This window comes from Haematobia irritans, chromosome 1, assembly GCF_050003625.1.
Source record: "Haematobia irritans isolate KBUSLIRL chromosome 1, ASM5000362v1, whole genome shotgun sequence".
Classification (NCBI taxonomy): domain Eukaryota; kingdom Metazoa; phylum Arthropoda; class Insecta; order Diptera; family Muscidae; genus Haematobia; species Haematobia irritans.
The window spans coordinates 31180694-31195008 of record NC_134397.1 but is presented as its reverse complement, the minus strand read 5'-3'; the positions used below and the strand labels follow the sequence as shown (position 1 = coordinate 31195008).

The 14315-nt window shown below is 39.7% G+C and overlaps 2 protein-coding genes across 2 annotated transcripts; both read left to right on the top strand.

Annotated features, from left to right (window-relative positions):
• Window positions 1-1217: 1217 nt before the first annotated feature.
• LOC142238085 (uncharacterized) lies at window positions 1218-8208 on the top strand. Its single transcript, XM_075309631.1, has 2 exons — window positions 1218-1592; window positions 7251-8208. Exon 2 carries the CDS (start codon window positions 7258-7260, stop codon window positions 8029-8031), a length of 774 nt encoding a protein of 257 aa, XP_075165746.1. The 5' UTR covers window positions 1218-1592; window positions 7251-7257; the 3' UTR covers window positions 8032-8208.
• Window positions 2020-7172, top strand: LOC142222851 (uncharacterized). Its single transcript, XM_075292933.1, has 3 exons — window positions 2020-5505; window positions 6400-7116; window positions 7161-7172. The coding sequence occupies exons 1-3, from the start codon at window positions 2020-2022 to the stop codon at window positions 7170-7172; spliced, it is 4215 nt and encodes a 1404-aa protein (XP_075149048.1).
• Window positions 8209-14315: the final 6107 nt, after the last annotated feature.

Sequence of the window (14315 nt, the reverse complement as noted above, 5' to 3'; positions counted from 1 at the left end):
AGCCCACCATCTTTGATGCTTCTGTTGAAACTGATGCTGATGCTCCTTCATTTGCTTGTTATCGTGGCTATGGTTGAATGATGCGAACTAAGGAAGAAGCTCCAACAAAGCGTACATGGGAGAAGATGCTAATACAACTTTCTATTTCAATGACACTATTTCTGCTCGAGTAGCGTGCAGTTCTCTTTCTAAGTTCTGTGACACAAAAAAATTAATCCTACTGAGATTTCGAGAAAATTTTTCATTCCATCTTCTATGGAGTAGTTTTTGGTTCTTCGTTATTCGTTTGGAAAGGGTGTGTGATCTTTGGCATATAAAAATTTAATCTCGACTTCGTGCGAAAATTAATTCGATCACCAAATATAAATCAAGTTTGCTAAAGTGCTAAATAAAAAACGTTTCAAATGTTTGAGAGTTTATTCTATTCCGAAAATAATTGTAATAGACTGATCAATCGAAACGACTCTTCTTTTGACACAATCCGCGAATCGATGCACGTTCTGGATTCCTCAGAAGAACGAAATGATGATAAGTTAGGTCATGTTCATTGATCGTATAAAGTGGTAATCCGAAAAAAATAAACATCTGGACTATACGAAGGGTGGAATAGAACTTTCCATTTGAGTGTTTCCAACTAAGTTTGTAGGGCGTTTTTTTAACATGTTGCTTAGCATTATGGTTCTGCAAAATCATCCAATCAACATGATACAAATATCTATTTTGGATCAGAATAGAACGCTACTGTTTTGAAAGAAACTAGTTCAGATTTAAGTAAAGCCCCCATGTATATCTTTCGCCCGATATGCAGTCCCCTATATACTTGTTTTTCCGATTTGGTCAAAAATGGTCAAAGGAAAATATGAATATTTTGTTAAGATTTTCCTTCCAAAACTTTAAAATATGACTAAAATTTGCCTACACCTCTAATATGTACATGTCTATCGACCGATAAATCATATATGTTGGTGGCGCCATCTAGACGTGTTGCTAGAGGCTTAGACAAAACATGCAGTTGCAACAACGACTACTCATTGCCATACAACGATTCGACCTAGTAGTTTGGTTATTGTGTATTCAAGTAAGCATGTCGAATCGTTGTAGACTTCATTCAAAATTTGTCTGTCGAATCGTTGTAAACCAACACAAGAACCCCAGTACATAATAAAAATACTAAAGAAATAAAAATAATTAAACCAAACGTTGTGGTGTTAATTATTTACAATTGGGAGCTAATACGACGAGCTGGTGACACGGTGGCTTGGTCTGGAACATTAAGCGCACCTCTACGATAACCCGTGTGTGGTATTCGTACCGACCCTTCAGGCTCATACCATTTCTGCTTCCAAGGCTGCTCCAGGTCCTCCACGACCCCTTTGAACTTGCACTGAGGCGTAGGCTGAGACGTGGGCTGTTCCCATTTGCCTGGCTTTAAGAGAGGCTGCGACTCTATTGTACTGCGTACGGAAAAGATTTCTGTGGAGCTGCCAACGGTGACCTAGTCAACAGCAACGGAACACAGTGAGACGTCTGGACTTCCAAGGCTTCCAAGATAACATTGGTCCTTCTCCCGGTAAAGTGAACCACGGATTAAGGTACGTACAAGTGAATTATTATTGTAGTCTTGAAGTGCACGTGGCTCGGATATTGTTCATAAGGCTGGTGTAGCAGATAGGTGTGAGGTTATCTCTGTAGTTACATAACGATATACAAGCGCCACATTTGAACAATATATGGTTGTTGTTTTAACAGTTGGGTGGCAGTTGATGTTATTTTCGGCATGTGTTTGATTCTGGGAACGTATTGTTTGGTCGGTGTATAATTTGAATCTCGGTGTATAAATTGGGAAAGGAACGCAAAGTTTATAAAATCAGCGTCAGTATTTCTAACCAGATAGCTGCCGGTCTTTGCGGTTGTCAGATTTATAGTTCGATGGGCATAGTAAAGTCGAGGTTGAACGATATTTCGACAAGGGGAAAATAATTTCTTAAATTGTGGAAGAAAACAGTAGCAGAATTTAGTATGTCCTCTGCAGAGAGTTACATTGAAGTTGTGGAGGAATTGTCACGGCATGAATCACGTTTAAAAGGAGAGGATTTTTCGGATTACACTACTGAAGCACTGGATTGTGAGAGGACTGAGTTGGAAATGCTGTGGGCAAAGTACAAATCTGTTTATGAGGAACACGCCTCAGCTTCCAAAGAGAAAAAGAAAATCCATCTCAGTCATGGACAACAGTATAAGACCTACATAAGGTGTGTCAATATTATTGCAAGGGCAAGGAAGAATATACAAGACACAGTGACTCAAGCGGACGTTGTAAAGAGGTCGGAGTTGTCGGTACACGTTCCCCCTTGTGATACAGGAGTTTTTACGGGGGACTACGCGTCATGGCCAACGTTTCGAGACCTATTCACAGCAATTTTTATCAACAACCCCAAGCTGACAGAAGTCGAGAAATTGTTCTACCTTTTTCAAAAAACGGAAGGGGAAGCGAGAGAGATTAATAGAAACGTAGCCTTGACGGCCGAGAATTTCGAAATCGCGTGGTCAAATCTCAGAAAACAATATGAGAACAAACGTATTTTGGTAAACAGTCAATTAAGATTACTTTTCAACATGCAGCCGTGTCAGCAAGACTCCTTTCAGGAGATTAAAAGGCTTCAACGGGAGATAAGTAATTGTATGTCGATTCTCAAATTGTTCAATATCGATATATGTTCTTGGGATCCTATATTTGTTTATTTGTGCTCGGCGAAGCTGTCTAAGGAGACACTGCATTTGTGGGAGCAGTCGATACAAAACAAGACGGAGCTACCAAAGTGGAGCGATCTAGATAATTTTTTGACAGGCAGATTTCATGCTTTAGAAAGTGTCTCGGACATTCTGACACCCAATGAACAGTGGCAGGTGGGGTCCCAATCGATATCACGTAAAGCCCATCAAACTACAGCTAGGATTAAGAAATCAAAGACACATCACGTGAAAGGTGACGTTGCTCAATGCAAGCTATGCAAGGACTCTCATGTTTTGAGCTCATGTCATAGGTTCTTAAGCATGGATCGAAATGCCAGAATATCCACACTACGACGTTTCAGGTACTGTTTTAATTGTCTTAGAGTGGGTCACATGTATACTAATTGTCCTGGGGCGAACGGGTGCCTGAAGTGTAATGCGAAGCACCATACTCTTTTACATAAGGAAGTACCGAACAGGGGACATGGTCAGGAGGCGGTAGTCAGCTCAAAGCCAGGTCCAAATACTTCTCCGCGAAATGAGATTATACAGTCCTCTACTACATCCAATGATCTCGGCCCAATACAAGTGTATCATACGCAGGGGTCGAGAAATGTAATGCTGGCTACAGCTTGGTTGGATATAGTCCACTTGGGTTCTAAATATGCTGTGCGTGCGTTGATTGATCCATGTTCGGATGAAAGTTTTATAACGGAAAGGATGCAGACTTTATTGAAGTTACCAACCGTACCGATTTCGGCTGAAGTTGCTGGTCTAGGGGGATGCTTAGTGAGTGTATCCGATAAGTTAGCTCGGTTTCAAATCAGTCCTAGAGGAGAAGGCGGTCGGCCGTTGCCGGTAGAAGCCTTAGTGGTCAAGGCTGTGACGGGTAATATTCCGACTCACTCTGTATGCATCCCGAAGAGTATGACTTTGCCCGATTTAAAATATGCTGATCCAGGTTTTCATCGAAGTGGTAGAGTGGACATGCTTCTAGGAGGCGATTTGTACCCGCTAGTCATTCGAGGTGGTGTTAGGCATGGTATATTTGAATCCCTCGTGGCCCAAGAGACTATTTTTGGATGGGTCGTGACCGGACCCACCAGGGTGAATGACCGACCACGAGTAGCAGTGAATACACATTTTACAAAGGTCACCCTTGAAGAGCAGTTAGCCCGGTTTTGGGAAATAGAAGAGGTTTCTCGTAAACGGGTTCTTTCCGATGAGGAGAGAAAATGCGAAGAGATATATCGCAGTAGCACCAGGCGTCGCCCGGACGGTAGATACGTGGTTAACTTGCCTTTCAAGTCAGAAATATCTGAGCTCCAGTCCAATAGATGCACAGCATTGCGGCAATTTCTGAGGAATGAGAAGTCCATGATAGGTGACCCAGAAAGGAAGCAGTTGTATGACGAGGTCATTAAGGAATATTCTGCCATGGGTCATATGGTCAAGATATGCGGGGGAGTAGATGATAATCCCCATTATTACCTACCGCACCATGGCGTTTATAAACCGGATAGTACTACTACGAAGTTACGTGTTGTTTTCAATGCGTCAAGTCGTTCAATGAATGGTAAGAGTTTGAATGATGTGTTGTACGTAGGTCCGACATTACAGTCAGATTTGGTCGGTTTGGTTCTAAACTGGAGGTTCTTTCGTGTGGTGTTTGGTGCTGACATTTCAAAAATGTATAGGCAGATCCTGGTTTCTCCCGATCATACTCGGTTCCAACGGATACTCTTCCGCGAACGGCCGGAGGAAGATATAAGCGATTTTGAGCTGAAGACAGTGACGTTCGGCGTCAACTGTGCCCCATATTTGGCACTTCGGACATTGTTACAGCTAGCAGATGACGAAGAGGATAAATTTCCTATTGGAGCCAGATGTCTTCGCGAGTGTCTTTACGTTGACGATGCGTTAGTGGGGGCCCATACGGTAGATGAGGGGTTGACTGCCCGAGATGAGTTGAAAAGTATTCTCGCGTCTGCTGGGTTTGAATTGAGAAAGTGGACGGCGAATGATGTAAGGCTTTTAAAGAATTTGGAGGCAGACCATTTGTTGGACTCATCATTTCTCTTCTTGGATGACAAGAGCACGGCGAAGACCCTTGGTTTACGATGGAACGCGTGTGGGGACTACTTTTATTTCGTTACAGAGAGGATGCCTACGAGAGAAAAATATACCAAGAGGGAAGTTCTGGCGATAATATCTCGGTTGTTTGACCCAGCCGGTTGGCTCGCCCCGGTGATAGTTACAGCCAAAATCATAATGCAAGAGATGTGGCTTGATAAAATCAGGTGGGACGATGAAATTAAACCAGTTGCTCTGCATAAGTGGCGAGTGTTCCTGTCGAGGTACCACGAGATCGATGTTATTAAGATTCCGAGATGGGTGATGTATTCTCCTGACTGTAGTATCGAGTATCATGGGTTCTGTGACTCGTCAGAAGCTGCGTATGCAGCGGCGTTATACGTGAGGGTGTCTATAGGAGACCAAGTGTTTTCAAATTTGTTGGTATCGAAGACGAAGGTGGCCCCCATAAAAAGATTGTCGCTGCCTCGCTTAGAGCTATGTGGAGCGGTATTGTTGGCGGAATTAGTAGATAGTACGGTTTCCCAACTGAATGCCAGGCATAGTACAAAGTACCTATGGTCGGATTCAACAATTGTGTTGGCGTGGCTCAAGAAACCACCTTGTGTCTGGAAGACCTTTGTGGCCAATAGGATTGCACTTATACTCGAGAAAGTAGGAAATGTCCCATGGTCCCATGTAAGTACGGACTGTAATCCTGCCGATCTGGCAACCCGGGGGATGTGTCCGTCAGATCTTAGCAACAGCAGGCTATGGTGGCACGGGCCCGATTGGTTAAGAAGTGAAAAGTGCTTCTGGCCGCAAAATACATTTATTTTAGAAACATCACAAGAGGCCAAAAGTGTCCATAGTTTTGTTGCTAGATCGGAAGAAGATTATGAAGTATTGGATAGGTTTTCCACACTGCCAAGGGCGATTCGTGTCCTCGCATATGTTTTCCGGTTCTTTCGTCGCGTAGGCTTGAAGCAAACTGAGTTTTGCGTTAATTCATCCCAATTAACGGCGTCGGAAGTGGCATTTGTTCGAACACGCCTTTTTTTGTTGGCTCAAAGACGTTTCTTTCCTGACGAGTATATGAGGCTTTCGCGAAAACAGTGCGTGAGCTCCAACAGTCCTCTACTTTCCCTAACACCCTTTTTAGACCAGAAGGGGATAATTCGTGCAAACGGCCGACTTGGAGCTACTACTAGTTTATCATACAACGAACGTCACCCAATTATACTGCCCGACAAGTGCAGGCTGGCTAAACTGTACGTGCGATTCGTGCACCAACTAACATTGCATGGAGGGCCTAGGTTGGTACTCAACACTATCCGTTTAGAATGCTGGATTCTGAAGGCAAAAAATTTAATAAAATACCATATAAGGAGTTGTAAGGAATGTGTCCTCTACCGCAACCAATGTCAAAGTCAGATTATGTCCGTGCTACCAGAGACCCGTGTTACCTACAGCCGTCCATTTACTAACACGGGAGTGGATTTCGCAGGCCCGTTCGAAATAAAAAGTTTTACTGGCAGATATTGCAAGATCACCAAGGGGTATGTGTGTCTTTTCGTTTGTTTTTCAACGAAGGCCATTCACCTGGAAGCCGTCAGTGACCTTTCGACCCCGGCCTTCATGGCAGCGTTTGTACGCTTCGTGTCTCGAAGAGGATGTCCGAACAGAATGTACTCCGATAACGGTCGAAATTTCGTGGGTGCCGCGAACAAGCTAAATTCCGACCTGAGGGTGCATATCCAGGAACTGAAAGACGACTGTATCACCAAATACGGACACCAACAACTTTCCTGGCACTTTATACCCCCCGGAGCTCCTCACATGGGGGGGCTGTGGGAGGCTGGCGTGAAGAGTGCAAAGATGCATCTTAAAAAGGTTAGCGGTCAGCTGAAGTATACGTTTGAGGAGTTTGCGACTGTGCTGACGGCCATAGAGGCGTGTCTCAACTCCCGACCAATTGGTCCGTTGTCTTCAGACGCTGAAGACTTGTCTGCGCTAACTCCAGGACATTTTTTGATCGGGGAACCAATTTTGACACCAGCGGAACCCGAGGATTTTTCTTCACCAACAAGTCTACTGAATCGCTGGCGTAAAGTTAAAGCAACACAGAGTGAGTTCTGCCGGAGATGGAAGAAGGAGTACCTGCTGGAGCTTAATAAAAGGAACAAGTGGAAAGTTCCCCAGATTGACGTGCAGGTCGGGGACCTTGTTGTACTACGACATGAACCATTGTGTCCGACCGAGTGGAGGTTAGGCAGAATTGTGAAAGTATTTCCCGGTCCAGACGAAAGGGTTCGCGTGGCTGACGTTAAAACTAAGAATGGCATTGTTACTAGGCCCATTCATAAGATGGTCCTGTTACCCCGGAGCTGCCGTTTTCCCAAATACTACAACGCACTTATTCTGTATATTGTCTGTCTTTGCAGTATCGCTATGGCGTCGTGTTTCTTTAACGAGCGTTACGCTTGTCCAATATGTGGTCGCTGGCATGCGATTCGTGACTGTACCCGGTTTTTGGTGCTGGACCCTGCTCGCCGTCGTGATAGAGCCTTGAGTGACAACCTGTGTACCAGTTGTTTGGCTCAGTCGCACCAACGACGTGATTGCCCAGGTAGTAGTAAATGTCAGCTATGCAACCGTGGTCATAACTCGTTGCTACACCCAATTGGGCCCAATAGTTGCTGGTTCCCAATGACTGCCATGTGCAGAATTTACCCCACCGGAGAAGGCTGGAGCAGACTTGTACGGGTTGTGGTTGATCCTAATGTAACCCATTCTTGCATCTCACTCGACGCGGCAGAAGACTTAGGGTGCCGTATACTCAAGGGATACACCAAAGTAACATTGCGCCATCGCATATTTGACCGAGACCCAGTAGATCTCAGGTGTGCGGTCGAAGACACGCAGTATGGTGAAACACCAAAAGCTCGTATTGACGACTCATGGATCACACACCATCCGGTTGTAGGCAGGGCCCACTTAGCAGATCCGAACTGGAGCACACCTCGCCCCTACATGGTGATCGTGGGCGCTGATGCTATTCCGGTGGTTTTAAAAGGAGCCGCTATATCACCTCCAGGTAAATGTTGTATTCAATTCTCAGTGTTTGGGCCATTGCTGTTTGGAGAAGGCTTACGAATTGACCCCGCCAAAGCTAAGACCTCGACTGGAAGACAGATGGAGAAATCGGCAGTTCAGCGACTGTAACCAACAGAAACGGTTTGAGCTTATCAAACGATGCAGTATTCAATTATCTGACAATGAAGTTCCTGAAGTACTTAACGAATTTGTTTATGAATTATTCTATTTCTGTAGTTTAGTATTTTTTTTCATTGCTATTAGCTCTTAAGAACTGAATTAAACTGAATTTACATATACCTCGAGGACGATGAGATTATTAATTTGTATCTGGGTTACAGACTGCAAGTTGCACATTTGGTGCAAGGCCGGCGGAATGGTGGCGCCATCTAGACGTGTTGCTAGAGGCTTAGACAAAACATGCAGTTGCAACAACGACTACTCATTGCCATACAACGATTCGACCTAGTAGTTTGGTTATTGTGTATTCAAGTAAGCATGTCGAATCGTTGTAGACTTCATTCAAAATTTGTCTGTCGAATCGTTGTAAACCAACACAAGAACCCCAGTACATAATAAAAATACTAAAGAAATAAAAATAATTAAACCAAACGTTGTGGTGTTAATTATTTACAATTGGGAGCTCATACGACGAGCTGGTGACACGGTGGCTTGGTCTGGAACATTAAGCGCACCTCTACGATAACCCGTGTGTGGTATTCGTACCGACCCTTCAGGCTCATACCATTTCTGCTTCCAAGGCTGCTCCAGGTCCTCCACGACCCCTTTGAACTTGCACTGAGGCGTAGGCTGAGACGTGGGCTGTTCCCATTTGCCTGGCTTTAAGAGAGGCTGCGACTCTATTGTACTGCGTACGGAAAAGATTTCTGTGGAGCTGCCAACGGTGACCTAGTCAACAGCAACGGAACACAGTGAGACGTCTGGACTTCCAAGGCTTCCAAGATAACATATGTACTTTTGCGAAGATGCCAAAAAAAATTTGTCATCACGTTTGTAACACATCAAAATATTGATTTATATATTATGGATAGTGGGAAAATTCTGAGTCGATCTAGCCACGTCCGTCCGTGCGTTTTTTGAAATCACGCTAACTTCCGAACGAAATAAGCTATCGAGTTGAGACTTGGCACAAGTAGTTGCTATTGATGTAGGTCAGATGGTATTGCAAATGGGCCATTTCGGTCTCGAACAACCATGCAAAAATTGGTCCATATTGGTCGATATTTATAAATAGCCCCCATATAAACCGATCCCCAGATTTGTTTTCCGGAGCCTCTTGGAGTAGAAAATTTCATCCGATCCGGTTAAATTTAGTACATCAACCATGCCAAAATTTTCCATATCAGTCTTTAGTTATATATAGCCGATCCCACATCACAAAAAATTGGCCCATATAAGTTCATAATCATGGTTTGCAAAACTAATCTATAAAAAATTTATTTCTATAGAAAAATTTGTCAAATTTTATTTCTTTAGAAAAATTTGTCAAAATTTTATTTCTATAGAAAAATTTGTCAACATTTTATTTCTACAAATAATTTTGTCAAAATTTTATTTCTATAGAAAATTTTGTCAAAATCATATTTTTATGGAAAACTTTGTTATAATAATATTTCTATAGAAAATTTTTTTCAATTTTTTTCTATAGGGAATTTTGTCAAAATTTTATTTCTATAGGAAATCTATAAAGTACCTCTTAGTTGGAGAGGAATATTTTGCAAAATCCAAAACAAAAACATCAAGAATTCTGGACATCCCTATATATACCGGTAAAGAACTGAATTATATACGTACCTAATCAGCCATTTTTATACACTCCACCATAGGATGGGGGTATATTAACTTTGTCATTCCGTTTGTAACACATCGAAATATTGCTCTAAGACCCCATAAAGTATATATATTCTGGGTCGTGGTGAAATTCTGAGTCGATCTAAGCATGTCCGTCAGTCCGTCCGTCTGTCCGTCTGTCCGGCTGTCCGGCTGTCCGTCCGTCTGTGGAAATCACGCTAACTTCCGAACGAAACAAGCTATCGACTTGAAACTTGCCACAAGTAGTTGTCATTGATGTAGGTCGGATGGTATTGAAAATGGGTCATATCGGACCACGTTTACGTATAGCCCCCATATAAACCGATCCCCAAATTTGGCTTGGGTAGACTCCCGGAGCAGCAAAATTCATACGATCCGGTTGAAATTTGGTACGTGGTCTTAGTATCTCTAATGACCATGCAAAAAATGGTCCACATCGGACCATAATTGTATATAGCCCCATATACACCGATCAACAGATTTGAACTCCGGAGCCTCTTGGAAGACCAAAATTCATCTGAATCAGTTAAAATTTGGTACGTGCGGAGCCTCTAAGAGAAGCAAATTTCATCCGATCCGGCAGAAATTTGGTACATGATGTTAGTATATAGTCTCTAATGACCATGCAAAAATTGGTCCAAATTGTTCCATAATTATATATATATATATATATATATATATATATATATATATATATATATATATATATATATATATATATATATATATATATATATATATATATATATATATATATATATATATATATATATATATATATATATATATATATATATATATATATATATATATATATATATATATATATATATATATATATATATATATATATATATATATATATATATATATATATATATATATATATATATATATATATATAAACCGATACTCAGATTTGACCTCCGGAGCCCCTTGGAAGAGCAAAATTCATCCGAATCGGATGAAATTTGGTATGTGATGTTAGTATATGATATCCAACAACCATGCAGGAATTGGTTCAAAGCAGTCCATAATTATATATAGCCCCCATATAAACCGATCCCAAGATTTGACCTCCGGTAACTTTTGGAGAAGCAAAATTCATCCGATCTGGTTGAAATTTAGTACGTGATGGTAGTGTATGATATTTAACAGCCATTCCAAAAGTGGTCCATATCAGTCCATAATCATATATAGCCCCCATATAAACCGATCCCGAGATTTGGTTTTGGAACCTCTTGGAGGAACCAATTTCATGCGAGTCAGTTGAAATTTGGTACATTGTGCTATTATATGGCTGTTAAAAACCATGCCCAACTAGGTCCATATCGGTCTATAGTTATATATAGCCCTCAGATAAATCGATCCCTAATCACACAAAAATTTGTCCATATCAAGTTCATAATTGTATATAGCCCCCATATAAGCGACCCCCATATTTCAATTCTGGCTCTCTACGTATCGTGCAAAAAGTCCATATCGATTCGTAATTATTTGTAGACTTACCTATACATAACTTTTTTGTCTAATATATACCATGTATGGACTAACTCACAATTTAGAAAACGATGTTAAGAAGTGTTAAGATACCACAACCCAAGTAATTCGATTGTGGATGACAGTCTTTCGTAGAAGTTTCTACGCAATCCATGGTGGAGGATACATAAGATCTAATATATACCCAGCTAAGATCAAATCTAATATGTACCCCAAATCTAATATATATATTACACCTGTCCAGGAAATGTATGAGATTTTTCAAAACACAAATTTTTTAATGAGCACTTACAGTTTTAGAATCTCTCAATGATTGTAATAAAAACTGTGAAAAAAGATTTTGAAAAACTTTTGCCAAAAAGTTGCTCAACGCGGTTGAAGTCAGGATTTTGGCAATTTTCGAAAATTTTAAAGGTATACGTACAAACAAAATTTTAAATAATTTATTAATAAATATAAGAAATATCTAAAAGCGCAATCTTTGAGCTAAATGCTCAAGCAAATAATAAAAAATTCAAAACGTGAAATTTATTGAGCCGTTTGCTTTCTGTAGCCTCTGGAAATCAAAAAATGCAGAAAATTTCCGCAATTTTTTTTTCAATGCATTATATTTTTTCGAAAAAAAAAAAAATATATATACGTTTGTATATTTTAATATATTCTTGGAACAATAAGGTATAAAAAAATTTAGGTTAAGAATTTTTGGATGTGTCATTAGTCGCTAAAAAATTAATTTCTTTATGAAAGGTCTCACTTTACCCATATGTGTTATTGTGAAATATCAGTCTATGAGCTAAAAGTCAAAGCAATAATAAGATAGATTAAAATTTTTAAAAAGTGCCACATATAACTAAAAGTAAAATATTTAAGTGAGACCTTTCATAAAGAAATTAATTTTTTAGCGACTAATGACACATCCAAAAATTCTTAATCTAAATTTTTTTTATACCTTATTGTTTCAAGAGTATATAAAAAATATGCAAACGTATATAAATTTTTTTTTCGAAAACATATAATGCATTAAACAAAAAAAAAAATTGCGGAAATTTTCTGCATTTTTTGAATTCCAGAGGCTACAGCAAGGAAACGGCTCAATAAATTTCACGTTTTGAATTTTTTGTTATTTGCTTGAGCATTTAGCTCAAAGATTGCGCTTTTAGATATTTCTTATATTTATTAATAAATTATTTAAAATTTTGTTTGTACGTATACCTTTAAAATTTTCGAAAATTGCCAAAATCCTGACTTCAACCGCGTTGAGCAACTTTTTGGCAAAAGTTTTTCAAAATCTTTTTTCATAGCTCTTATTACAATCATTGAGAGATTCTAAAACTGTAAGTGCTCATTAAAAAATGTGAACTTTGGAAATCTGGACAGGTCTAATATATATATCTAATATATACCCCATATGGACTATCTTACAATTAATAAGAAGATCCCAGCAAAAAACGTCGCCAAAAAAGTACTGAAAATGTTACTTTTGGATCCGGAAGTGGTGCAAAATTGACGCAGAAGCGATGAATTTATCATGGGCTTGTTATAGGACGGAAGTCCTCCATTTCAACAGCCGTTGCACTGAATTTGCATCACTTCTTTAGGTGTGATCCGTATTCAATGTTTTGGGTGTAAACTAAAAAATTCTGTGATATTTTGTCAAATAACTAATATTTATAATTTTTCATAATTTTTAATGGATTCTAACGCTTGTTGGAAACGTTTGACCTCAAATATTTTCAAAAATTGAAAATTTTTTTAGATTGAATTTAGCATTTTTGTCGACAAAATTTAAATGATTTGTACGATTTTATGAATTCTTACTCTGTTTTTAACCTATTTGAAACAAAAAAAGTTAAAATTAAGCATTAATTAAGTATGAAAAAAACAAGTTATAAAAAATTTAGTTAAAATAATTTCCTGCGTAGTTGAAATAAAGAACATCATTGGGAGTGCATATTCTGGAAGTGCTTTTAAAGTTGTGCCTTTGGAAGAACTTCCAATTTTTTTTTCTGGGCAGTGGTGAAGGGTACATAAGATTCGGCCTGGCCGAACTTACGACTTTTGTTTTTACAAGAGCGAAGTGCAATAGGCTATACAAGGCAACCAGTTATAACAAATACGGCTTGACAATAAAATGCAATGGTATTTTTATACCCTAAACCACATAGTGGTTAGGGTATAATAAGTTTGATCGGCCAAAAAATGTGCCTACCAGAAATATTGATTTTAGACACCATAAAATATATACCGATCGACTCAGAATCACCTCCTGAGTCGATCTAGCGCTTGGTGTCCGTCCGTCCGTCCGTCTGTCCATGTATTTGTTGTTCACAGGATTCCGGTCGCAATTATTAACCGATTTTGATGAAATGTGGTACAGGGAGGTTTTTGGGCACAAGGACGAATGCTGTTGAATTTGGAAGGAATCGGATCTAATTTAGATATAGCTCCCATATATATGTATCGCCCGATTTCGACAAATGGGGTCACGTTGCGCTTTTTTTCAAACGGATCGTCACCAAATTTGGCAAAAGGTAATCTTTTCGGTCGCCCTTCAAGTCTGCAAAATTTCATCCAAATCGGTTCAGATTTAGATATAGCTCTCATATATATGTATCGCCCGATTTTCCCAAATTTGGCCACAAAACCTTTATTTATTAACCGATCTTACTCAAAGTTGGCTAAATATAATCTTCTATAGCACTAACTATATGTGCAAAAAATCATCGAAATCGGTTCAGATTTAGCTATAGCTCCCATATATATGTACCGCCCGATTTTTCTAAATTTGGCCATAAAACCCTTATTTATCAACCGATCTTACCCAAATTTGGCTAAATGTAGTCTTCTATAGCACTTACTATATGTGCAAAAAATCATCGAAATCGGTTCAGATTTAGATATAGCTCCCATATATGTGTATAGCCCGATTTTCCGAAATTTGGCCATAGAACCCTTATTTATTAACCGATCTTACTAAAAGTTGGCTAGATCCAGTCCTCTATAGTATTAACTATATGTGCAAAATTTCATCGAAATCGGTTCAGATGTAGATATAGCTCCCATATATGTATCACCCGATT